Source organism: Triturus cristatus, chromosome 2_1 (assembly GCF_964204655.1).
Source record: "Triturus cristatus chromosome 2_1, aTriCri1.1, whole genome shotgun sequence".
NCBI classification, from domain to species: Eukaryota; Metazoa; Chordata; class Amphibia; order Caudata; family Salamandridae; genus Triturus; species Triturus cristatus.
The window spans coordinates 603,016,776-603,042,529 of NC_140581.1; the positions used below are offsets into that span (position 1 = coordinate 603,016,776).

A 25,754-nucleotide genomic window follows, 5' to 3' on the forward strand; every position below is an offset into this window, starting at 1 on the left:
GAGCTGAAACTGGATCATAAAATCAAAGCTGTTCCGAACAGTGGCCCCCAAAATACATTTGACCCAGGGCCCCCAAAATCCTTAAAACGTCCCTGCCTCCACTACAAAAAGTATAGCCGTATTTATTTCATGCGTTTGTGTTTTCCTGTTGATCCACCCCACCAGTTTCGGGGCTCCTAGGACGCAAAGTTATGGTATTATGAAACAGCCTTCCTTGTTTAGTTGAGCACTTTTTCCCAGTAGGGGAGTGTCACACCGAGCCCCTTCTGGTTTCCTTGGTGCAAAGAACCCAACCAGGAAGTTTCTCTGTGATTCCCGACTTTAACAAACAGTTTCAAAGAAAAAGTTGACAGTCGACAATTTCAAGCATGCGATATCGAGCAGAAAGTTAATTTTGAAAACTCAGAATACTATAGATAATTAGTGTAAGTGGTGATTTAAATGGGCAAGTGCTGTCCGGTACTTAGCACCTACACTACTTTAAGTTCAACAGTAAAATAACAGCACTTCTCAGCAGGAATGCAGTACTTTTATTTATTTGTTCATTCATCTTTATATGTATTTGTTTGTAGAGAGGAAACTGTCATCCGCAGGCATCCTAGCACTAGAACTGTGGAGAGACACATAGGGAGGGGGAACAAACTCAAACAGTGACAAACTAGAGCCAGAGAGACACACAAAACTGAAAAAACAAGCATTGGCATAGCCAATAGGTCTCGCCTTTGGAACCTTATAAGTGTTTAGCCATGCAACACTTGATGTTGTTGCACCAAGGATATTGTGCTGGATAACTTCAGCACAATATCCCTGGTGCAACAACATCAACTGTTGCATGGCTAAACACTTATAAGGTACAAGGTTTAGCCATGCAACAGGTGATGTTGTTGCACCAGGGATATTGTGCTGCAAAACTAAATACTTATAAGGTCCCAAAAGCGAGACCTATTGGCTATGCCAATTCTTGTTAATATTGTCCGTCAAACGGAGCGCAGGAAATCGGGCTACTTGATAGTGTCCAACCCATTGTCTTCTTTCGGTATTAACTCCCCTGCCATTACTTCCACTGCTCTTCACCTCATTTACATTGCCCGAGTTCTTTATCACTTACCCCAAAGCATCAGGAAATGTCTTTATATAAGCATACATCTGTATAAGAGTTATAAAAATAGGAAAGAATCTAGAAATAATGTACATATGTTTAATTTATATGGAGCCCGTGGATTATTAAAAAAATTAAGTGTGAAGATTAATATTAAAATCATGTCACTAGTGACTTTAAATACATTTCATTGAGCACAATTTCCAGTTGTAATTAAATTGAATACAGTTCAATTGTAAATGTGTATAGTGTGTTTAATTAAATATCAGTTAAGAATTAGCACTGGGAGAACTATGTGGCTTATCTGTCATTTACTTTCGGTTCGGGTATATAAATGTTACTGTCAACTTGATCGTTTTTGGTTTAATAAAAAAAAGTATATTAAAATGTATGGAATCTATATACTATTTCCGCTTACAGACGAGACACTTCCGTTCCAGACGGGATACCCATGTAAGTGGGCCTCCGAACCTGCTCGATACTTGGGAGTGTGGCTGAGTAGAGATCCAGAGGGACTGTGGAAAGTGACCTAAGGGAAAGCAATAGATTGGCTTGAAGCGCCGATTCCGATATGGAACAAATTACCGTTATCCATCACCGGACACATAACTATTATAAAAACGGTCATATTGCGGAAATTGCTTTATTTATTCATCAATATCCTGCCCCACGTGACTGCACATTTTTTCAAACGTTTGCGCTCTAATCTGATCACTCTGATTTGGGCGGGTCACCAACCTAGGATAGCATTTAAAATTCTCAGATTAGCCCAGTCGCGGTCAGGGCTGGGAGCACCGGACCTTCAGTTATACGCATACTGCGACCAAGCGAACTACATACATATTTGTCTACACCCAACACTGTTTCAGCCGCATGTGGCAGTAGAGTGCGATTGTGCGGCCCCATGGTCCCTGAGAACCGCGCTGTTCCAGCCCTATACAGCACCCAAGGGGGAAATTAACACTGTGGAGTGTGCGATGGGCATGGGACGCATTCGCAGGCGATGTGGAGTAGAGGGCTTATATGTGCCCGTGGTGGAGAACGCAGCCTTCCCTAGTTGCAGAACAGAGGGGTGGCGCACCGCACAGATACTCTGGGGATACGCACGTTCGCTGATCTATACCCTGGAGATTCCTTTCTCCCTCCATTCGCCGGGACAGAGGAGCGGACAATAACTTTCTCTGATACATTATTATACTATCAGCTTAGAGCGACTTGCAAAGACCTACACAACACATTCCCGGCTCCACCCCCGAGCAACACTACACTCTAATACACACTCACACATCCACGTCGCTGCGAAGGCACATATCGCGCCTTTATTCTATGAACAAAGCCGCTTCCCGGCTGGACACTTCTTGAGCGAGCAGGGTCTGGGAGGAGGACATAGGACATGAGATACCTGGGGAAAACTGGCTATACTGTTGAGGACTGACTGAATGCCTATCCCCCAGCTACTGTCTCAGACTGATTCATTTCAGATACTTGCACGGACTTTACCGCACACCTGCGCATCTCCATAAAATTGGATTGGTGGAAGATGCGGCTTGTGTGCGCTGCCCCGCTCGGCCTGCTACATTTGCCCATCTGGCCTGGGCGTGCCCGCGGGTGTCGCGATACTGGCAGGATGTATGTGCAGTAATTGCTGATATGACTGAGGCCCCCTTTTCACTAACACCTAAACGGTGTTATGGACACTCCGGACGCGCACCGTAGACCAATTGCGTTGGTGCTGGCTAAGTGCAGCGTGGTGATACATTGGGGTCAGAAGTCCGCCCCCACGGCGCGGCCATGGCTGAGGGATGCAGCGCAATGTCCCGCACAACTATCTGCCTACTGGGATCTTATGCCCCCTAGGTGTCTCCCGGTAGACATATGGGAACCCTTGGTGACTTATTTGAGAGAGTGATGCCCCCACGACACCCTCACTCGACACTGCCCACTAGACCCCAAACCTGCCCCTGATAGCCCCACAACATCAGTAGTAGGTAGCTGAATTGGGCTCTTGATAAGAACATGTCAGTCACACCTGGGATGCTTGGAGACAGCTTGTTCCATTATGTCTGTAACATTACCAAAATGTTAATTATCCGTATGCACGAATTAAGTTCAATAAAGGTTTTTAAAACAAATATGGAATCTATTTCTCAGTCGAGTGTGTGGTTAGGCAGGGTACATGAAGTGAAAGTAAGATAAAGAAAGACAAAGTAGTCTCCTTTTGTCCATCTAATAAGTTAAGGTATAAGTGATCAAACTAGGGACATACAACTCATGGCTTCTATGGACTGCTCACCAGTGACCATAGTACATTCTTCACCTGATTTTGCCACTGACTGCTAAGGACCTAAATCACCTAGCAACCGAGTGAAAAAGTAAAGTACAGGCTATTGCCTACAATTGGACACACTAGATGACGCAAGGTCTGGTGGGGTGGTGTTTCAAGAATTTCCTCCGTGATATCTTAGAATTCTCAGACCTCCCCGGTTCACTGCTCTGGATATTTGCTCAGATTGAGAAGCAGCAGGAAGGAGCATCCACAGATTGTTCAGCATATTTTTGGGTGAATAGGCGTTTCCATCATTATTGATGGGTATTTTTGTAATTCTTTCCATGGCTCTGTCTGACCACAGTAAATGATAACTTGACCGTGTTCATGTGCCTGTACTCATTCCTGCGTGTTTCAAACTCCTGGGTAGCAAGCCGTCTAGGTAATCGCCCTCTCCTCTTATATGGCTGGCGGAGCACCAGGTATGGGACCCAGTCACTGCTCTTTTGGTCCGGCCTTGGAACTTATGATGCTTGGCCATCCTAAGTAAGGCGCTACTGCCAGCATGTCTTGGCTTTTTCTACTGTCATTCTACTAGTCTTTTCCTCCGCTCTGTTAATGTTGTTTTGTACATGTGCTTAAATAATAACCATCAAATTACATTACAGTGTGCATGCCTTACTGACATTTTCCCATAGGAAAAGTATGTCCCAAGACAGTGATGCTTAACCACTGTGACGTGCATTGGTTTGTTGAAGTTTGTAATTCTATTGTGCCGCAGGAATTTTCTTAATGTGACAGCTAAAGATGTGCAGCCTCCTGTGGTGTTCATTGATTTCCAAATAAGATTGACATACCATCTGTGCAAATATCTCAAGTAGATTTAAAACTTGAATTATTTTCTTAGATAAACATAGTCCGAATGCATCATGTTACTAATTAATTTGGTAATAAACTCTCCATCTTATTTTTTCTTATAATATTTATAACCTATCAGTGTAAAGAAGGCACAAAAAGACGCCATATGGCCGAATTATGGCCTTAGTAAGGGACAGCAAGAATCGGCAATGCCAAAAGGCCTGGCTTATGAACGAAAGTGTCTCTCACTCATGGCTTTAGGCACTCAATAAATCATCATATCGGCACTCTATCATGCATTCCTTCAGTCTCGCATCCATTCATAAAATGAGTCATTCTTTCATTCACCCACTTACTCAACCACAATATGTCACACACTCAAATTCAAAAACGTATACAGCATGAATAAAATAAAAGTAGAAAAAAGTAAACCTGCCCCATAATGTTGTGGACAGATGCTTGCAATACAAATACAATTAAACAAAGCAGCTAGGGGCCCCTCTTGCAAAGGTACTATATGAAGGGTACCATGGTTTTAAAGTTCCAGCATGGCCTCTATGTTTACAAACAAATTGTTGGCCACATTGGAATGGCAAATCACTGACACTATGGACAAACCTATTATGGTTGTATGGTTTAGATCGAGGCCGTGTGGGATGGGGTGAAGGGCAAATGGAATGAGCAGAAAGCAAGTTGCCTATTACCTCCGTCTAGGGGAAAATAGTATGCACGAAAAACATGACAAAGAGAGAGGCAAAGACGTGAAAGGGGACCTATGAAAGAAGACAATGAACCTTGCTGTAAAGGTATCCAGCCTCCTGCTGTGGTACTGAAGCACTGTCATTTTCAGGAGTATGTGCATATATGCTCTAAAATATGCCATCACTTGCAGGGTTATTGAGCCAGTGTTTTGAGTCGGCTGAGCCATCGATCTTGACTGTATGCTTTCATGGGTAGAAGCTGAGTATAAATGACAGCCATGGAGACCAACAGCTATTATAGTTGCGACCGTGTACCCAGGGCCTGTAAGTTAAATGCCACTACTGGACTGCAGCACATATTGTGCCACCACTAATGTCACAATGCAAAGCATGTCTCCAGGATTGCTTCTTCAGACTGGGAGTTAAGTTTTAAAACTGCCAAATTGACCTGATAAAATAAACCTCTTGCAAGGCCGAAACCTTCCTTCTTAAAAGTCCTTCCTAGGTAGACCCTGAAGGGCCGCAGGGTGCATGGTATTTAAAAAGTAGGACATGTATATTTTATGTTTTACATGTCCTGGCAGTGAAAAACCTCCAAAGTTGTTTTTTCACTATGGCAAGGCTGGCTCTCCCATGGGAAAACACTGGGTTACATGATAACATCTTATAATTCCTTACTTCACTTTGGGAGTAGCTAGAAAAATTATTCAAGGACTCATTTTAATAGTAAGGTAAAATCCAACTTGATGGTCAAGTCAGATTTTATATTACGATTTTGAAAATTACACTTTTGGAGAGTTGTCATTTTCCTGCCAGAGCCAAATGTCCCTTTCTGCCAGTGTTCACTATCACTCCTTGATTATGTGTAAAGCGCCTCCCAAAGCTGAGACAAAGGGAGAGGGGTTGAACTTCCCATGACAGCTAATGGGCACAGCCCAGATGACCACCCTTTGATAAATTCAAAGCGTGCCTGCCGGATCACAGGCAAATGTAGCTCGCACATTGGCCTGCACCCTCTATTGTCCTGCTAGCTAGTCAGCCAGGCACTGCTCCTTGAACCGGTTTTGAAAAGGGCGGTGTTTGTTGATTGCCCCCATCTCTATGGTGGGCACATGAGTTCTTTACAAGGGAAGGTTATACCATCTTGGTTTTAGGTAGAGAAGGACACTGGTGGATAGTTTGCAGTAAAGCACACAGGAAGTGTGACATCCCCCAGTACTTGATCCCAGAACACTACTGAACATGTGGAAGACGAAATAAGGGTATTACTTGCTGTTGTGATCTGTGAGGAGAACCCTGAGGGCTGCAGTGCTCCCACTTGTACTCAGGACAAAGAAGTGGATTCCACGGTTCAGTTGGCTGACTTCCTGTTAAGATACACTTACTCAAAAGCTGCAGGAGGACCTGTTTCCTGAAAGAGACCAGCTGACCTGTTTCAACTGGACCTGCCATGAACACTGCTTGTGGCGTCTGTTGGAGTGAGTCCTGACCTCCAAGTGCTGTTTCTGAGGCCCTGTAACCCTTGGTTGTTGATGAAGTGTACTCCTCCTGCCCAAACTCCGGAGGCTGGGACTTAGAAACTCTTTGCCACCAACTTTGCTTGGAGAACCTATGGAGACCGGGGTCACAGTCAAAGCCGCAGCTGTAGGATTCAAATCGCCGGTGTGCCCCACTGAGTGAAATCTGACGTCCAGACTATCTTCTAAGTACGAACTTAGAGGTCTTCACCTGGACCGACGCAGTGTAGCATCAGATCAACGTTGAGGCTTTTCTGAGCACAGACTTCAGACTGAGTTTTTTCAGGTCGACCAGTGTACCAGGACCTTGCTCTTCAGTAACCCTCTGCTGTCGAGCCCCTGCTTCAGATACTGCCTGCAGCTTACTTCACCGACAAGTCATCAACAACCACTTTTTCTCCAACAAGGTTTCTTAGTCAGAAGGAAGTCTTTTCACCAGGATGAACCTGTTTCCTGTATCTTACTGGTGATCCTTCGTTGTTGGCCTTAACTTCTGAGTTTGACGCGGCGTAGCACAACCATTTGCTTTTCGGTTGGCGATTTACTCTCTTTGGTGATATTCTTGTTTAAAACTTAAAGAAATCATATGTCCTCTTATCGGATTTTTGGCTTTTGGTGTCATTATGTTCATTAAAATATATTATTATACATTTGAGTGGTATTTTTATTCCATTGTGTTTTCAACTTCAAAGTCTGATTAGTGCAAGGAAATACTCCCATTAGCTTTAAATGACTAACGTGAAGAAATAGTTTAAACATAGAAGGGTGACTTTAAAGAAACAAAAAAGGTGAAGACTGGAAAGAACAGGCATTAGCAAAGCCAGTATGTCTTTCTTTAATAAGAAAGCAAAGGGTGATTGGCTTTTCAAAACTTTTATTCATAGCAAGAAGTAAAAAAAATAGAAAAAAGACAGCCACTAGTGTATGGGTATGCATGTGCAGAGTGGCCATTTTGCAGACTGTATTTTACTTTAATTTGGTTGATTGACTTTTTGGAAGGTTAAATTAAAATCAAAGTTTGTGCTGGCTTCCATGCAGACAGAAAGAAGTAAACATCCCTGTAGAATTGTGCAGCACCTTGGCCCTCGTAAGAAGAATACAAAAATAATTATAATGTGGGCAGCAGGCAGTTGTGGGGGGTGCATTAACGATGCGAGTAATAACCGTGACAAGTGAGTTGCTTGGTAGTAGTGTGCTGTTCCTAAAGAAACTAATAAATTGAGAAGTAGGGGGTTGATGGTGCAAGAACAATAACGCAAGCAAGTGGATTGGCAACTGTGTGCATCTGACGTGTCCTTGCTAACAACAAGTTCAAAAAATGTAAATAAGACTAATGAAGTCAACAAGAGGTAAAAGTGCGAGGAAAGCAATGTATCCTACAGAGTGCTAAAAAACAGAAGCCCCCGTTATTCAATGGTATTCAGTTGGAAACAATGTGAAAAGATATGCGGCAGGGGTGGCAGAGAGACAAGAATATGGAGGAAAGTCATTGACTAAGGAACAAGAGACTGAGATAGACAACCATCCATTAACGAGTAATGGTAAGGGTCTGACCCATATCCCACAGTATGCATCCTGTATCGCAGATGATGGCTCTTCCGTTATGGACAGCTAAAGCTACCTGCAAGCAACACTGTTAGGAATTGGAAAGAATCATTGTCAATTTAAGGCATTGGCACGCTAGCCCAGGTACTAAAGTCCACTGCATTTGAGAACGATGCGTGCATGTGATCGGGCAAAACGTAGAGGCTCGCAGTGCATGAGGGCCAGTGACCAATATATTACATCACCTTCATCGTATACTGCATGCTTTTAAGGTTACTCCTTAGGAACAGGCAAGATAAAATGTCCCATTGTCATGTTATTTAACTGACTGATAAATATTTTTTGTTTGTTCATCAGGTTTCTTGCAGCAACTCAGTTTGAGCCTCTGGCAGCAAGGAAGGCCTTTCCCTGCTTTGATGAACCAGCATTTAAATCCACCTTTGAGATCAAGCTCTTAAGAGATGAGAAGCACATAGCCCTGTCCAACATGCCAAAGGTAAGACTGTGCTCTTCATCTTGTGATGGGAAAAGATGCTGAATGGCCTTAAATGACCTCTACTGAACACATGGTGAAAGTGCTCATGAGTGCTGATTTGTATCTTTAGTTTGACACAATGTCTGTGCTAGACTTACTAGAGTGAGTGATGCAGTTCTCATTGTTTCTTCAACTTAAAACCATGTCTTTCACCTTAGGCTATTTGCTTTAGGACCTCAGCTTATTGCAACATGTAGTGGAGGACCGGCAAATATTGTTGCAGAAAACAATTATTTTGAAAAATCTGAAGTAGTAAAATGAATTAATATAGTTCTCTCTTGTTATGAGTGAGATCTCTAGAAGCTGAGTGCCTGCCTGCCGTTTCAGTCATGTTTTTATTCACAGTAGAACATGATTAGTTGCATGATGGTATAATATTTTTTCATCTCCGGCCAATGCTTGGAAAAGCATAGTCCTCACTCCCAACTTAAGGAACATTTTTCAAACAAGCATATGAATTAATTCCATCGGTACGTTACCCCTAACTAAGAGTTAGATCCACTTCAGCATATGCACTCACAGCTGTGACGGTGAAGATAAGTCCAGACTTTACTTCTGTCTTTAGAACTCCTTCCTTTTAAACTTTGAAGTTCTGTACTTGGCTGTCATGACAATCAATCACATAACCGAAGGGGGAACAAAATAATCTGTCTAGGTTTACTGCATGTTCCTAGTGCTGGGCTGGTGCTACTCCCCAGCATTGTGGACTCTCTTGTGTCTCAGGACAGGGCAGAATTAATGTTGGATCTTTGACCACAAACTTGGAAGTCCGTTAATAGGCCCAGAAACCAGAACCTGCAGCACACACTCTTGATTAAATTTCCCAAAGTGCTGCTCAATTGTATGGGAAATCCTGACCTTCTTTTTTCATGTAGGCTCTTTGCCACCTTCTGGACCAGATGTTATCTACAGCATTGAGCCGATCGCAAAATGAGGAGGAAGCACACTGCCTGGCATACCGGCACACAATTAGCCCAGATGCATTGTGGTAAATGCAGTATTAACACTCACTTCAGTTGAAAGTCTTCAGTATTCACCATTGTCGGTGCAGCCAGTGCAGCATCTCTAAACATGTGTTTCAGAATTGTTTGTCCTTTTTCATCAGAGAGTAACAAGTGGAGTTTGGGAGTGCCCGCGATGCTGCTTAGTCTTCTTAGGTTTAGTACCATCCGCAGAGCACAGGGGCACCCCAGAGCTTGTCAGCCCAATAACTCAGTAAGGAGACAATACCAAAAGGAAGAGGGCGCATACTGCCTGGCATACCAGCACACAATTATCAGATGCATTTTGGTCAATGCATGTTAAGGCAATCATGAAAAAAAGGTGGAGTGAATGATTCCGCTGCGTTGAGGCCATCTCCGGTTTATGTGGAAATCTAACCAAACAACTCTTACCTGAAAAAGGTTGAATGGGTCAAACGTCGGAGCCACACATTTTCGAGAGAAGCTCATCTCCTTTTCACTTTCTTCCTCCCTTAATCTGACTTTATGCCCTAATACTCTTAATAAAGAGATTACTATCTTGTATGATTTATGTTTGTTGAAATATTCAGATGCATGGTCACCAGCCAAGAATTATATCAATTTCTGAATGCATTCCCAAGTGCAAATCTTTAGTTCCAATAGATATTAGAAATGTTAGGTGACCTTTGGTAGCATGCTGGGAGCTTGGAGTTGAATTCCAGTTTGTAGTACCGTTTGTAGTACCGTGTAGTACCGTGGTCTTTCTACTGCAGATTTAATTATGTAATATACACAGAATTGCCACATAGTGCGATTCTATGTCATATGTAGCCTCCACCATGTAGCAAAGAACTCTAGAGGTCTTTCTGCAGTATTTCAATTGCTTAACTTCTGTGGTGTTTTTCTAAAGCCAGACAAGTGGACCTAGGCTCCTTGGGCCTTATCCCAGGCACCCTGGCTCGAGGAAGTAAACATTGCCTAATCACATGATCCTTCTTTCCCTGACTCTGCACACACAGGGTACCCGTTGCAGAAAGGGTAGGCGTTTATCTGTCTAATGGAATATCAATATCTCGGCTGCCTAAATTAAACCCACTGAAATTTGAGAGAGGCTAGCATAAAGACAAGATGTACAGTATATCTTTTACTCAGGTTGGCATACATTTTTTCTTATGCTTGCAGCCAACACCAAGAGCTGTCGGTGAATGTAGTCTGCTCAGAAATGATGCCTAGGACTGGCAGCCTTACTACTGTAATGTCTACTAAAGCAGCCATGTTTCACCAGAGCCAGTTAAACATTCGGACTTATATTAAAAGACACTAAATCTGTAATCTGTGTTGGCGCATACAAGTGTGCACCACTCACTGGGAAATGTGAAGCAGAACCAGAACAATAATCTGTCAGATTTACTTTTATTTATTGAGCGTTTCTAATTGAAACCATTGCAAATGAAAAGCTCTTAAAGGTAAAATCCCACAAGAACCTTCAATCGTTGTCTTTATTTATAGAAAAGTAAACAATGTTAGTCAACAGGGTGATGCCTAACTTTTCTTTCAGTTAATAGAAATCTGAAAGTAAATTAACAATAGGTTTAAGCAAAAAAAAGTGTACTTTAAAAATAAACTTAACTTGCTCAAACAACATTTGTCGACATCTATAGCCACACATTTAATGAAGCGACCTAAAAGTTGTGACTGGACTCCTTCTGACCTGCTGAAACAGCGTCGGGGCACCTCCTACTTCCCGAACGGTTAAAACGGGTTCACGAGGTTCCTATAGAGTGTATCTAACGCTGAGCGAATTGTAGCACAGACTCCTTTTCAGCCCTGAGATGCTACATAATCGATTGCCATCCATTTTTCTCCAGCCAGACCTAAACTCCAGTAGTGGACTAAGTCTTCGGAGTCTGGTTAGTTTAATTCCCGTTAAAGAGACATGAGGGGTAACAAATAAACCTGCACGTGTTTGGATGCATTAGAGGCGATTGTCAACTGAGCAGTTTGAAATTTAAACTCCGAGAGGACTTTAATTTTAACTATCTTCAGTGAAGGGAATGGTAGTTCAGCAGTGCAGAGGCCTGCTGGTTGCAAGCACTTAACAGAAGGCCTGAAAATGGAGGGGGGGGGGTGAGGGGGGGGGGGTCCAGGGACTAGTTTACTAAGTGCAGTTTTTGTTCCTTTCCAACCCGATGAGGTGTTTTGGCGGGCAGAGCCTAGATTTAAACAGATAATGTACAGATTACATTCAAATCTCTCCTCTGACTCTGCCCCAGCCTGAAAAACATGCAGTTAAGGCTAAAGCTTTTTATATTACAATGCTACTTGCTGTAAACATTACAGATGGCCTCAATAATAGGTCCAATAATGAATTAATGTATTAAATCTTAATAATAATGAACCGCACCGATTACTGAATCGCATTATAAAAGTGTCAAGAGCATCAGAAACCCTTCATACCAACCATGGGAAGATGCATCTCCAGGATTTGTCGTGGTCAAGCTTTTTGTTGCGTGGTCATAGCGCTGCTTGACGAGGGTTAGCATTAATGGTCGCTCTCGGTAAAGCCATTTACAGCCTATTGTGGCTATTTAGTCCCTGCTCGTCTCGGTTCCGCAGCTGTACAACATAACTGGAGTTGTTTGTCGCATGGTGATGATAATCTAATTGGAAAAATGATCATGAGATCTCGGCGATGTAATGGTCTTAGGGGGGAGTTTGTATCACTGCCACCATGACATATTGCATAGCACAAGCTTAGCTCGAAAGCAGGGGAGCGCTGTAGAAAGAGGGTACTCAGTTTAGTGATGATAGTGGATTACAGGTGGTTGTGAGTGTAGCAAACACAAGGCGATGAAGGAGGGAGCACTAAAACTTTTCAGACACTTACTGGGAGTGGAAGTGAGGCCTGAGTGTGGGGTGAGGTGTGTTGTAGAGGTCTTAAGGACGTTTTGCCCAGGGTTACACTACAACTACATTTTACGTGAAGATGAGGATTCTGCACTCTTTTCTGAAGCAGTAGTTGGTTAGTCTTGTTGCTTCTGCAGTGTTTGAGTGTAGTAGAAGAAAGCCTGGTATTTTAATACATGTGCTTCTGGGCAAAGTTTGTCTTCTCCCGTTACTGAAAGGTGTAAGAACACAATTTGTGTCTAAATGTTTGTATATGAAATTTAGACTGAGGGCACCGCCTATCAACACATTCACATACAAAGGGATTTGGGGCAAAGAGGAAGTCTGTCTGTGGCCAGTTTGTGATAGTGGCGTTGAAACCAAAGATGATTTATTATTTTTGTGTCCTGCTTACCCCTAAACACTGGTCAAACAGATACACCTGTGATGTACGAACTTGGGTGTAAGACATTATCAAACCACTCTAAGTACTGGACAATTGATACAATTGAAGAACGAATATAATGGACTCTGTTTTAGTTCAAGAGCCTGAGTTGCCAAATTTATTTATTGATTTATGTTAGTTTTTTTTCTTGTGCATTATGGAGTTTATCCCCGAAAAAACATAGAAATTGAATATATGTCCGCTTTTTCAGAAAATATATAATTTTTTTTTTTTAGGGGGTTCCTCTGTAAACTCCCCTTTATTTTACTCTGTTTCACTAAACCCCTCTAAAAACCATTTGCTTTTAGCATCACCTAAATTATAAGAATTCCTACAAGCCTTTACCTCTACCTGCCCCTAAACCCTAAAAAACCTTTATCTTATTTATTTATTTATTTATTTTATGCAATTTTTAAAGCGCGCAAATACCCGTACGGGTGTCTCGGCGCTATCGTTACAGAACACACTTCTTGCGATGAGGGGGAATCTTCATTTGACTCTACCCTTCCCGAACACCAAACATATCTACCACCTTCCCCAGAATCCTAAAGACCCCTTATCTTCTGTGAAATGCAAGAATTAAAGTATGCTGAGATGATGTTATACCCAAAAGGTAGATTTATTCTTCAGTTCAATCAGGACAAGAACATTAGATGATAAGATAGTTCTAGTAGTATCCGCCCCACCAGGAGCAGCATCACAGCTGCTCAGCCCACATACACCAACTGACATTTCACTCAACCATACACACAGTAACACTCCTATGATAGCACTCACACCATGGCTGGGCAGCAGGGCACCGAATACAGAGAAAGGACTAAACATAAATGAGAGTAGGATACCACACACCTTCCTCCCTAAAGGAGACAACAACAAACAATGAAGCATATGGGATGGAAATGAGAAAAAATGCATAATGAGAGGAAATACAGGACGAAAAACACAAACACACTTTCAACAATCGAAATGAGTGTGCGGTAAAGAAACCAACGCATTAGTCATAAAGGAATGATGAAACATAACTTCGCAAATGGGTTTGAGCCCACAAAAGTGTCCCAACAGCCAGAACAACAAGAATGAAATGCGCTAATTCAAACGTGGATTGAAAGTGCCCCCTCAATGTGGTTTGAGTATCCAAGAACTGTAGAACCCACCACCACTCAGAAAAGGTAGCAAATATGTCTAGTAGACTGTGCAAAAAGCCCTGTTTGGTGTGTTTACATCACTAGGTCTCAAAGTTTATTCATGTTGTAGTCTTTCAACAGTCTTTCACATGTTACCATGGTTCCTTCTTGTTCCCTGGAATGCTTTATGTCATTAAGAATGTACTGTCATGGGTTGCAACGGGAGGGAGAAGCGGTTGGAGTTGGTGGTAGCTGCACGTTTATTTCTGATGCACCAGTGGGTCATTTATTGGTTTATGAATTAAACACTTTTATTCTACAAAATTACCGACTCCTTCGCCTCGTTACACCCAGTATAAAGTATATTGACAACCATAACGGGTAAAAAAAACCCCGTCCTTTGAGTGAGAAACCACAAAGCGGAAACGTTTTAAATCTTTCTCTTTTTTAACTGTGCCACACTGGTGAAACCGTTGGTGAAAACTGCAGAAAAAGAAAAGAATACAGGGAAGTACGTCACTGACCCTGAAAAGTCATTCTAAGCGTACTTGCCAGTAACTTGTATTTCTTTCCATAGGAATCCATTGGTGTGTCAATGGTTTTAAATCTGGCACTCTATTTTACAGTGAGTGATGAAAGGTCATACTAGTGTATGATGAGGTGTATCTGATTGTCACGTGGATGATGTCATCAGTGATGTCACTGACCATGTCATGAATGATGTAATATGTGACATCATCAGCAGTGGTTTGCGGGCGCGCGAGATGTAGTTAGTATAACTAACTATATCGGAGGAATTTCAATGGTTTTGTTCGAGTGAAATGTCCAGATAACTATAACACCCCTTAAACCTATTGTTTTTTCAGTGAATTTCCAAGGTTTTTTAAATGCAAATTCCTAACTATATCAGGCCTGAAACCTATGGTTTTTTCAGTGAATATATATATATATATCTATATATATATATTCACTGAAAAAACCATGGGTTTCACAAACGTTATAGTTAGGAATTCGCATTTAAAAAACCTTAGAAATTCAATGAAAAAACCAAAGGTTTCACACATGTTCTAGTTAGCTGGACATTTCACTCGTAAAAAACCAATGAAATTCCCCCGTTATAGTTAGTTCAGCTAACTATAACTCGCGCGCCCGCAATGCACTGCTGATGATGTCACATATTACATCACTCATGACATGGTCAGTGACATCACTCATGACATCACTGATGACATCTCAAATGACATCACTGATGACATCATCCAGTGAATGTGTGTTTTTCTGAAAATTAAATATGTTTTATATATGTATATCTCAAGGACGATGGAAGAATAAATGGTTATATAAGTGTCTAAATGGATGATTTGTTTTTGAAAAATTGATTGAGTAACTGACTGATTAAGTGTATCATAGTGAATACATGGCTTAGTGAGTAATGTTTAAATATGTAAATATCTGTATCAGTCTCTCACTTTGTGTATAAGTGGTTGCATGGGTTGGTGAGTAGCTACATGGGTGTCTATATAGGTTATTAGTTGGTTTTATGAGTATCAGTCTGAGTGTCTGCATGGTTCGGTGGGGGGTATTACGTAGTGCATAGGTGCATGAATGAGTGACTCACTGTTTGTATGTGTTGAAGACAGCATGTGTGCAGGACTGTATGGGTGGATGAGTGTGTGTATGGGTGTGTTAGTGAGTGAATGACTGTCTCAATAGTGTCTTTATGAGTAACTACATATGTTTTAAACTAGTATATGTGACTATTGGTGTATATAAGTGAGTATATGTGAGAGTGAGAGATTGAAAGAGTTCCTGTATGAATAAGTATGTGTTTTTATAAGTGATTGTTTAAAAGACTAAATATGTGTAAGTTTCCGTAGAAGTAAGTGTGGTGGTATGTGTATAACTGTATATGCAAAAAAAGGTATGTTTGATTCTTTATTAGCATGAGTGACTTTGTGTGTGAGTAACTCTATGGATGAGTGGCATTGTGTAACAGGATGTATAGGTGTATGAGTACATATGATGAGTGAGTACATGTATGAGTGACTGTATAGGACTGTTGGTGAATGAGTGGATGTGTATGTGGATCTTAGAATTACTGAAGAGGTTGTTGTAACGGATATTGGTATGTCCATTGTTTTGAAAATTTTAGTCTATTTTTGAATGTGTGTATCAAAGGTTATATTAGGGTGAGAGGAGGTCTGCCACTCTATCACAAGGATGATGTCATCAGTGATGTCATCAGTGATGTCATTTGAGATGTCATCAGTGATGTCATGAGTGATGTCACTGACCATGTCATGAGTGATGTAATATGTGACATCATCAGCAGTGCATTGCGGGCGCGCGAGTTATAGTTAGCTGAACTAACTATAACGGGGGAATTTCATTGGTTTTTTACGAGTGAAATGTCCAGCTAACTATAACATGTGTGAAACCTTTGGTTTTTTCATTGAATTTCTAAGGTTTTTTAAATGCTAATTCCTAACTATAACGTGTGTGAAACCCATGGTTTTTTCAGTGAATTTGCATGGTTTTTTAAATGCTAATTCTTATATTTATTTATTTTTTTGCAATGTTTTTTACATATTTTTATTTTAAATTTATATCCTCTTTAAAGACTATGGTTAAATTTTAAAAATTCTACAATATATTTTTTATTTTTACCTTTTTTTTAAACTAAACAGGTAAGATTTAGTAGTACAACATAGTGAATCTTTTTTTCCCTTTTTTTTTTTTTATTAGTATTTTTTTAACGTGCGCGTACGGTAAGCGTATGTCTTGCTTTTAGTACGTTAGATTTCTACGCTGTTTGCGTTCAGTTACGCAATTTGCGTAGACGTGCGTCACGCGCACGCGGCGCGTAACGCGTACGCTGCACGCGCATGTTACGCGGAAGTGAAGGGGCGTGCCTGTTTTGCGCGCGTGCGTGTGTCTTTTTTACGCGCATGCGTACTTTTACCGTAAGCGCTCCGTAAGCGCACCGTAAGCGTAACGTACGCGCACGTTGGGTCATGTGATCAAGAAACAACACTTTTGATTGGTTTTTACTACTTTCAGTTCTAGAACTCTCCTACACCACACCCATTCCCCTCATTTCTGCTTGTGATCCCTTTGGAGAAGGAGCTGAGTTGTCTTTGTGATACGATGGCAGAACAGCAGACCTCTTCAGAGAGTGAGGCTAGCAGCACTACCTTGAGGCAGAGAAGGAGGAAACAAAAGAGCTCTTTCATATGGGAGTATTTTTCTTTTCCAGAGGGCAAGAAAAAGGTAAATGCACCTTTAGTGACTTGTAAGCTGTGTGACCGTGTACTTTCAAGAGGGAATCCTAACAAGAAGTATTCCTTCGGGAATCACGCTATGTTGAGACACCTTCATGATGTACACGGTAGGACATATGCTCGACATACTGGAGGAAACCCTTCAGTAAGTCAACCAAGCACATCCACAGCAGCTCAGCCTGGTCCATCATCTGCAAGGCCGAGTCCATCTTCGGCAGGTCAGCTGAGCCCTTCATCTGTGGGGGGAGCATCTCCTTTTTCTGGTCCTCTGGAAACTAACCCTCGGTTTGCGAGGGTTACAATGCGGTGCGCCACTTGTCATGGTCTAATTTGTCATAGGGAGACCAGTGTTGCCCTAGTTAACAATAAAATAGACCAGCACATTTGTCCTACCGACTAATATTCCCATTCTTTCTTTCCTCTGTCCCTGTACGAACACAACGGCTCTTTTAAGAGCCAACCTTACCTTTCAACTTTTTTTTATATATTTTTTTAAACTTTTTTTTGATTTTATTTTTTTTACCGTACGCGTACGGTACGCGTAATTCTTTTTTTTTTTTTTTTTTTTTTTTTTTAAAAACACTAAAAATCAATTATCACATTACAAGGTCCTTGAGAGATTACAATGAAAAACTGAAAATGTGATTGTGGAGAAGTGGAAAAAAGGGACCATGAAATTTCTCACATTACCATACCCACTCAAAAAATTATTTATTAATTAAAATTTAATTTAAATTGCTAAAAAAATGGTTCGTTTTCGTAAATTTTCTTTCTCAATCTGAAAAAAAAGCAAAAAGTATTAATATTTAATAAAACATTTTATAATACAGTACACGTATTTACATATTTTCCAAAAACAATTTTTTGCCTTTTTTTTGCTGTTTTCAGAATATATTGCATTTCACTATAAATCGTGAAAGCAATTGCATTCATCACTTAACAGCGGGCAAAAAAAAAATAACAATCTCAAAGATTGTTTAAAAAAAGCCCAGAATCTCTTCTCAGTTAAACATAACATTATCGAAATGCAAAATATTATTCATTAAAAATATCATCTAATAACAAACTATTTCTAAAAAATACCGTCTGACAATTTTCTTTCAGAAGCATAATCTCAAAAAAAATATCTCAAATAAATCCACAATACATCTAGTTTCCTTTCCTTTAGGCCAAATGTTAATTTTTGAAATTATTTTTTGATTAAATTTCCAACGATAATCCAATAAAATTCCAAAATTTAAATTGTACACATGTTACCGATTCTCTCTAAAATTTTGTTTTCCGAAAGATTAATTGGGATTTAATTAAGTCCACAATACAATTGGATACCTTTCCTTTAGGCCAAATGGTAATTTTAAAAATCTTTTTTGATTAAATTTCCAACGGTAATCCAATAAAATACAAAAATTTAAATTGTACAGATGTTACCGATTCTCTCTAAAATGTTGATTACCGAAACATTAATTAAGAATTATATAAGTCCACAATACAATTGGTTACCTTTCCTTTAGGCCAAATGGTAATTTTAAAAAACTTTAAATTTGTAAATTCCAATGGTAATCCAATAAAATGGTAAAATTGTTTTGTACAGATGTTGCCAATTCTCTCTAAAATTTAGGTTTCAGGAAGATTAGATAGGAATTTGCTAAATCAAACGGCAAACATTGCTTAAAAACCAATTGACAATCATTACACATTGTCCAGCCTTTTTTACATTTTAGATAAACTGTGTAATGACCAGAAGTTACAGTAGGTCCATCATGGAAAATTATTGCAACTGTTACAAAAGTTTTTCCTGAAATTGATAATTGCTGTCCTGTAAACTTCTTTATTAAAGTATCCAATTTTGAACCATCAGCTCTACATCGTTGCATCATTAAAATTACATACTGTCCGTATTCCTTTAAAATTAACGTTGAAAACAAGTCAGATTTACACTCACCACATTCCATGCTATGATTAGCATCTTTAACTAATTTAGCAAAAGTGACTGTTTTACTCTCTGGCAATGTTAAATAAATAAACCTTTCAGAATCAACATTAGAGCCACATGTATTGTAACAGTTTACACAACTATGTTCCCATTTATAAGAGAGACCAAACAAATTTTCAATTGGCACCCCTTCTTCTTCCAGTACCTGAAGAAAATACAACAAGAATTCCTGTGCGTCTTGCTGTACATTTTGAGAAAACTGTGTACATCCTGAACATACATCTAAAAGTTTTCTAATTTCAGTAGCACTTTCTATTTGAGTTTTATCATTACTCAGCTTTTGAAAAAGGAGACTCAACTCAGAACAGAATCTTTTTCTCTGATTTACTATTATCTGCTCTTGCAAACTTTCCAGATAAAATGCAACATTCAGCACTACATTAGCGTACCAGTTGACACCAGAGCTATTTTCAAAATGACATCCTACAACCTCTTCTTCATTTTCCTTTTTCTTTTTGCTTGCAATTACATCACTCCTCTTTTTTTTTCCTCCTCTCTACATCCTCATTACAGATATTCTCATTTCTCCTTTTACGAGAAACTACACGTTTCTCTAACACAGGATACTGACCTAAATGAGGAGCATAGGTTCTTCTTAATCAATTGTACTCCTTTACACAATTTGAATCAGCACTAACTTTTGAATCATCAAAGTCTATCATGAATAAACCAGATAATGTTTTCACTCGTGACAAAGCTACATAAGCCATACCTTCTTTGAACACAGTTGAACCAATGTTTACAAATGCACAATCTACAGTCAATCCTTGAGACTTGTGAATAGTTACAGCATATGCTAGAGAAAACGGAAACTGTTTCCTTTGTACATATAAGTCTTTCACAAGCATAAAACGAACTGTACAACGACAAATGTCTATAACTTCTTCTATCTGATCAAATTTTATTTTTAAACATTCAATTCCATCTTTTTTCTGATAATTAATAAAACCCACAACTCTTCCCATAGCTCCATTAACTAAACCTTTTTCAACATCCAAATTTCTCCTTAAAAATACTCTACAGTTCATGCAAACATATAGATTTTTTTCTAATCCAGCAGTTTTGTAAATGTTCTTCTCTAGTGAATCCAATTTATTTTTCAGTTTGCCTGTTAATGTGATAGTAATTCTTCCATCCTGAATTTTGTCCACTGCTTCCAATTTCCTGATATCTTCCTTTTCCAATTTCAAAAGCTCCTCATTGAATATTGCGCATTCACGTAGAGTTGGCATTAAGCAGATGACACTTTTCTTTTCTGCAATGTTCTTGTATATCTTCTCTGCAACTATTTCTTCCTTTGGAAATAAATTATGTAGCAACCGACTCTGTAATGCTTTTGTGCCAGCTTCAGTGAGTAGTCCAATTCTGATATCTTTCAGAATACTTCCATATTCTTCATCGTTTGCTTGTCTCATATTAGTAGTAAGTTCCTTGTACTCAAAGAAGGACCAAATATTTGCATTACCGATGCTTCCCAATCACTTCTTTGTATCTTCATGTGTCACAGTATTAAACACTGGTTGTCCTTTAACTGGAGTAAGCTGTAGAAGGTCCCCAAAAACTATGACATGTTTTCCACCAAATAACACGTCATAGTCTGTCCTTAGAGTTTGCTGCATTCTTAAATGCACAAAGGCAAGCATTAAGTTTGATACCATGCTCACCTCATCAATAATGAGAACTTGCATCTTCTTCAATACTCTTGAAACTTCCAAGCATGCTTCTCCAGTTAGCTTGTGGTATTGTATTTTGTTCTCATGCTCCACTGGTAACATTAGCAAACGATGTAAGGTGATTCCTTTTATGTTATATGCTGCTAACCCAGTTGGAGCAGTAACCACACAAGACAAAGTAGAATCCGTTTTTTGCTGTAGGTAGCTTCTGATGACTTTTATTAGGAAACTTTTTCCAGTTCCAGCTTGTCCGCTTACATACATCCTGATTGGATGAAATGATGTGCATGAGCACTCTTTTTTTCATGTAGTAATCCGTGATCAATTTTGTTTCTGATTTCTTCATAAATTTGTTGCTGCTCTTCATTCAGTTGTCTTTCCAAATTTGGTAAGACTATAAATTCTTCTTGAGCTTGATTCATAGCCGTTTCCACTTCATTCATGGCTATTGCAGCTTCATTTTCAACGATTGGTTGTCCTAGGGGATCTTGACTGAGTGTTCCTGAACTTTGGCTGTCTTGAGAACTGTCTCTAGCTACTTCAGCTGCAATTGTAGTTTCCTGTTCAATTTCTTCATTTAACATTTGGACATAAGTTGTGAATGTACTGCATTCTATGCTGTCTTTGCAAGCATTAAATGAATCTTCATAGCTTTGAAATTCTGCCAGTAGTTCATCCTCTGTACGCCATGGTTTAAATAGCTGTAAAAGAGCCAAGTAGTAAAATTCCTTTCTGTCAGTAGTGTCGCAACTTAGCTTCCTGTGATTTATCAAACTTCCTTTTGTTTGCTTCACCAAACATCCTTCCTCACCAATGACTTTATATTTTCCATTGTTGATGTCTTCTGCAGCTTTCCGTGAATAAATGTAGTTCTGTAGCACTTCATAGAGACACATGTTCTCCAGATGATGACTTCTCTTGGGATAATATGTGTCTAACATGTTTGATTTCAAAATATCTGTACTTTCTGGGTCATTCTCGGCCAAATATTCAATTTCTCCAACAGATTTCAGTACCCGATTTCTCATTGCTGCAAGGCCTAAACTTGCCCAAATTATTCTTCTGGATTTCGAGTAGAGACTTGCAGAAGATAACCTATCTGAACATTCGTAGGATCCAATTTCTCGATGCGATAACATCTTTAAACTGAAACTGTACAGCTTCTTACTGACAGTCTTCTCGTGAGAAATCTCTTCCCACATTTCTTTCAATTCAGTTTTTTCAGATTTAGTAATGTAAGACGTTACATATCGAGCAACAGAAATGGAATTGTCAGCTACATACTGTATATCCATGTTAGCATTCCACATGGATAAAATGACTGGGTTGTAGTCATTTATATTTTTTGATTCTTCTTTTCTTTTAAGGTTGTAGGTATTCTTAGGTGATTTTCTTGTAATAGTATGTCTCACAGATGACATAAAACTGTTTACTCTTCCATTTGAAAGAACAGGTCTAGGAAATCCAAATCGACATTTAATGTAGTATTTATCTTTGCTCTTGTATTTCCGTCGACAGTATTTTCCACACCGATGACTTTGGAAACGTAAAACTTGCTCCTTTAACTTTTTCTCTTCTGTGCTTTTTGGTATAGCACATGTTGCATATTCTTCAATGAAAGATAAGACTGCTTCATCTGTATCTGTTCCAAATTTTGGGGCATCCTTGATCCACAACAGCATATGAATATGAGGAGCACCTCTTGCCTGGTACTCTTTTCTCCAAAAGAAATCCTCTACTTCTCCAAGAGGTGGATTTTTTTTATTGCAGATGAAGGACATCATAGCCTCAAATCTATGATTGAAATATCTGCAAACATTAACCGGATCCAATGAGCACAGTTCTCCAGCTGTCTTGTATTCGATGTTTTTAATGTTTGAATTTGCCTCTCGTAGAAAATCCAGTAAATCATCCCAAGCGTACTCAGCACAGCTTAGGGTAAGGAACCATGTTGGTGTTCCTAAATTTCGTAACATGCATTTTAATTCACCATGGCTTCGGTACCAATATTCATTTGTCCCACGCTGACAAGCCATCAAATTAATGAGTTGTGTTTCCAAATGATCATCTCGGTGCTGCACTTTCTCCATAAAATCCTTAGCAGACACATTTTGTAAATGTATTCCACTTTTTAAAATGTGATTTACTGCATATGATAATGCAGACAAGTCGCTTTCAAATAAAAGATGGAATAAATAAGGAATACTTTGTCAATCTTGGATCTTCTGCATATAGTCTTGTAGTCCGATACTCAGAAGCTGGAATCTGTTCTGGACGTTCATCGTATTGTCCTCCTTTTCCTGTAGGAAACAGCTGGGGAAAACATCGAGCTTCCAAGCTCTCCTCCCATACACTCACGGGAGTTCCTTTTGCTTTCCTCATCTGAAACAGATCAATATTGTCTCCCATAACTTCTTTTGAATGAAGAGGATGTATGCTAAAATGTTCATAAATTTCTTCTTCCTTTGACTTGTCCACTTTTTCAATTTGTCCAGTTGGTGTTTCTGTGTCTTCTTGTAAATCTTCTTCTTCTTCTTCTATTTAAATTGATTCATACCATTTGTTATTCCTTTTCAAATACAAATTTGCTCTTTGTACTTTCCGTACATCTACCAGCTCCTGCCAAATCTTCTTATTCTTTGTAGGTACACCATTAACCAGAATAACTAATGGTTCAGTTTCCAAAGTATCTGCATCAATAGTTTCCATATTTTTTTTCAAATCCAAGGGCAAATACACCACTCTACCTTTTAAACCTCTCAGTAAATCTGAAGGAGGTAATTTACCAGTTTTGGGCTCCATACGTACTATGGTCTGGAACGGATGAACACATTGAATAAGTATAGACTCATATGTATTTAATTCAGAAAGTTCGGCAGGAATAACATCCAATTCTAAATTATTATGTACAGCTCTGGTCGGCATTCTATTTTCCTCTAACTTGTTGTAACAGTATTTACAAATACGCTGATCTTCACCCAATTCAAAACAATTTTCAAGAAATATATATGTGGCAAAATCCTTCCACTTATAATTATCTTCATTTTCACTTTTTCTGTAGAGATCAACATTCCTAGTTTGTTTTCTATAATGAGTTCTGCGGCAACAAATACAAGTAATATTTGGTCTTTCATTAGAGATTATTGCAAATTTTGTTATGTGATCATTAAATGTCTTACTTACAGAGGGTTCTACATTCTCTTCCACTTCTTCCTCATTTACTGTGTCCTTTTCTGCACTGTCTTGTTCAGGACCAAAGTAACAAAACTGAATTTCATCAATAACCTTCTCTACATCTGATACCGTTCCACGGAACAGAGCCCTATTCAATTCATCTAACTTTATTGCTGGACTTTTAGCAAAATACAACCGTCTCACAAACATTCTCATTTCAGTATGATGAACAGCCAGCATCCTAAAATGATGGAAAACACTATTACACACTTTTCTAGATAGACAAGCCAGAGAATGACCCTGCAAACCAGTATTCTCTCTCACTCTGCATGGATCTAGACTTTGAAGCACCTTAATCTTCTGTTTCACACTTTTGTTACTATATTCTCTTAGAAACTCACGAAATTTATCAATAGATTCCTGACGCACAGTGCAAATACTACTACAATTCCAAGTGTACACTGGGGCTTTAGGACGTCTCCCCATAGCCTCATCCGCCATCACTTGTACCTCATCTCTTGGAACCATTTTCTCCTTCTCCATTATGCAACCATTTTTCACTTCGTAAGCACGACCTCTGGTGTCAACTGCATGCAGCAAACTATTACTTTGAAAATAACTCTCTTCATTAAAAAAAGGTTCACTACTTGAACTATGCATCCATTCTCCTAAAAACACTTTACAAAAGTTTGTTCTTTTCACTACTCTTTTCCTTTTGCTTTGTGATTTCAGTACATTGACCATTTTATCTAATGTACGCATCCTATTCAAAATTAAAATGAATAGTTTCCTTTTTAATTCTAATGCCTTAGCTGCAATGGCTTCAATTTCTTTTTTTCTCTTATAAAATTTAGCCTTTTGCTTATATTTTTTCACATCCTTTATCAAATTGGACATAACTCTTCTCTGAAACATTTTTCTACGTATCTCTTTAAACGCTGTTTTTCTGTTTAAATTAATCTTTATTGTTTCTGAAGGTATATTTGCATTTTTTTTTTTTTTTTTTTTTTTGTTTTTTATTCCTCATATACCAAGGTGGGCATTCCAGATGGAGAAACCCGCCCCCTCTCCTCTTCCCGCGTTATTCCAATCTCGATGTTTAGGGGTCTGAGGAGAGATGGGAAGGAAATACCCCTCTAGTAGCAACTGTTTTCTTATTCCACTCCATTCCATTCAGGCCATTTGACCCAATGTTTTGAAGGCAAAGAACCAACAGTGCCCAAGTGAAATCATTGGAATATGCTCATCTATTCCGCCATGCCACAAGGGCCGCCCAGATCTTATCTTGGCTGGTACTATCACAGGCCATATCAAATTCGCTTATATATATAAGGTACTTCAGGCAGTCTGCAAAGTTTGGGGCATTTTCACTCTTCCAGGCTTTACATATTTCTCGTCGCGCTAGGATGATGACATAAAAGATAAATTTAGAAGCCAGATCATTCTGTTCAGTGTGCGATGTTACTCCAAACATGATCATCCTAGTAGTTACTACTAATTGTCTGCCTAGAACCTCAGCCAGGAACCCTTGTACTTTAAGCCAGTAATTTGTTAACATTGGGCACTCTACAAACATGTGCAAATCGTCTGCGGCTAACAGTTTGCATCTCGGGCAATAGTAATCTAAACTTGTTATTTTGACTAATTTTTTAGGTGAGATGTATACTCTATACAAGGTAAAAAGGTGATTTCTTT

At 39.4% G+C, this 25,754-nt stretch overlaps 1 protein-coding gene across 1 annotated transcript in view; it reads left to right on the forward strand.

The window, feature by feature from the left end:
• LNPEP (leucyl and cystinyl aminopeptidase) overlaps nt 1-25,754 on the forward strand; it is a 393,213-nt gene that overhangs the window by 181,713 nt on the left and 185,746 nt on the right. The window contains exon 3 of the mRNA XM_085632534.1: nt 8,344-8,482. Coding sequence (XP_085488660.1) covers nt 8,344-8,482 — 139 coding nt within the window. The remainder of the gene's footprint in view (nt 1-8,343; nt 8,483-25,754) is intronic.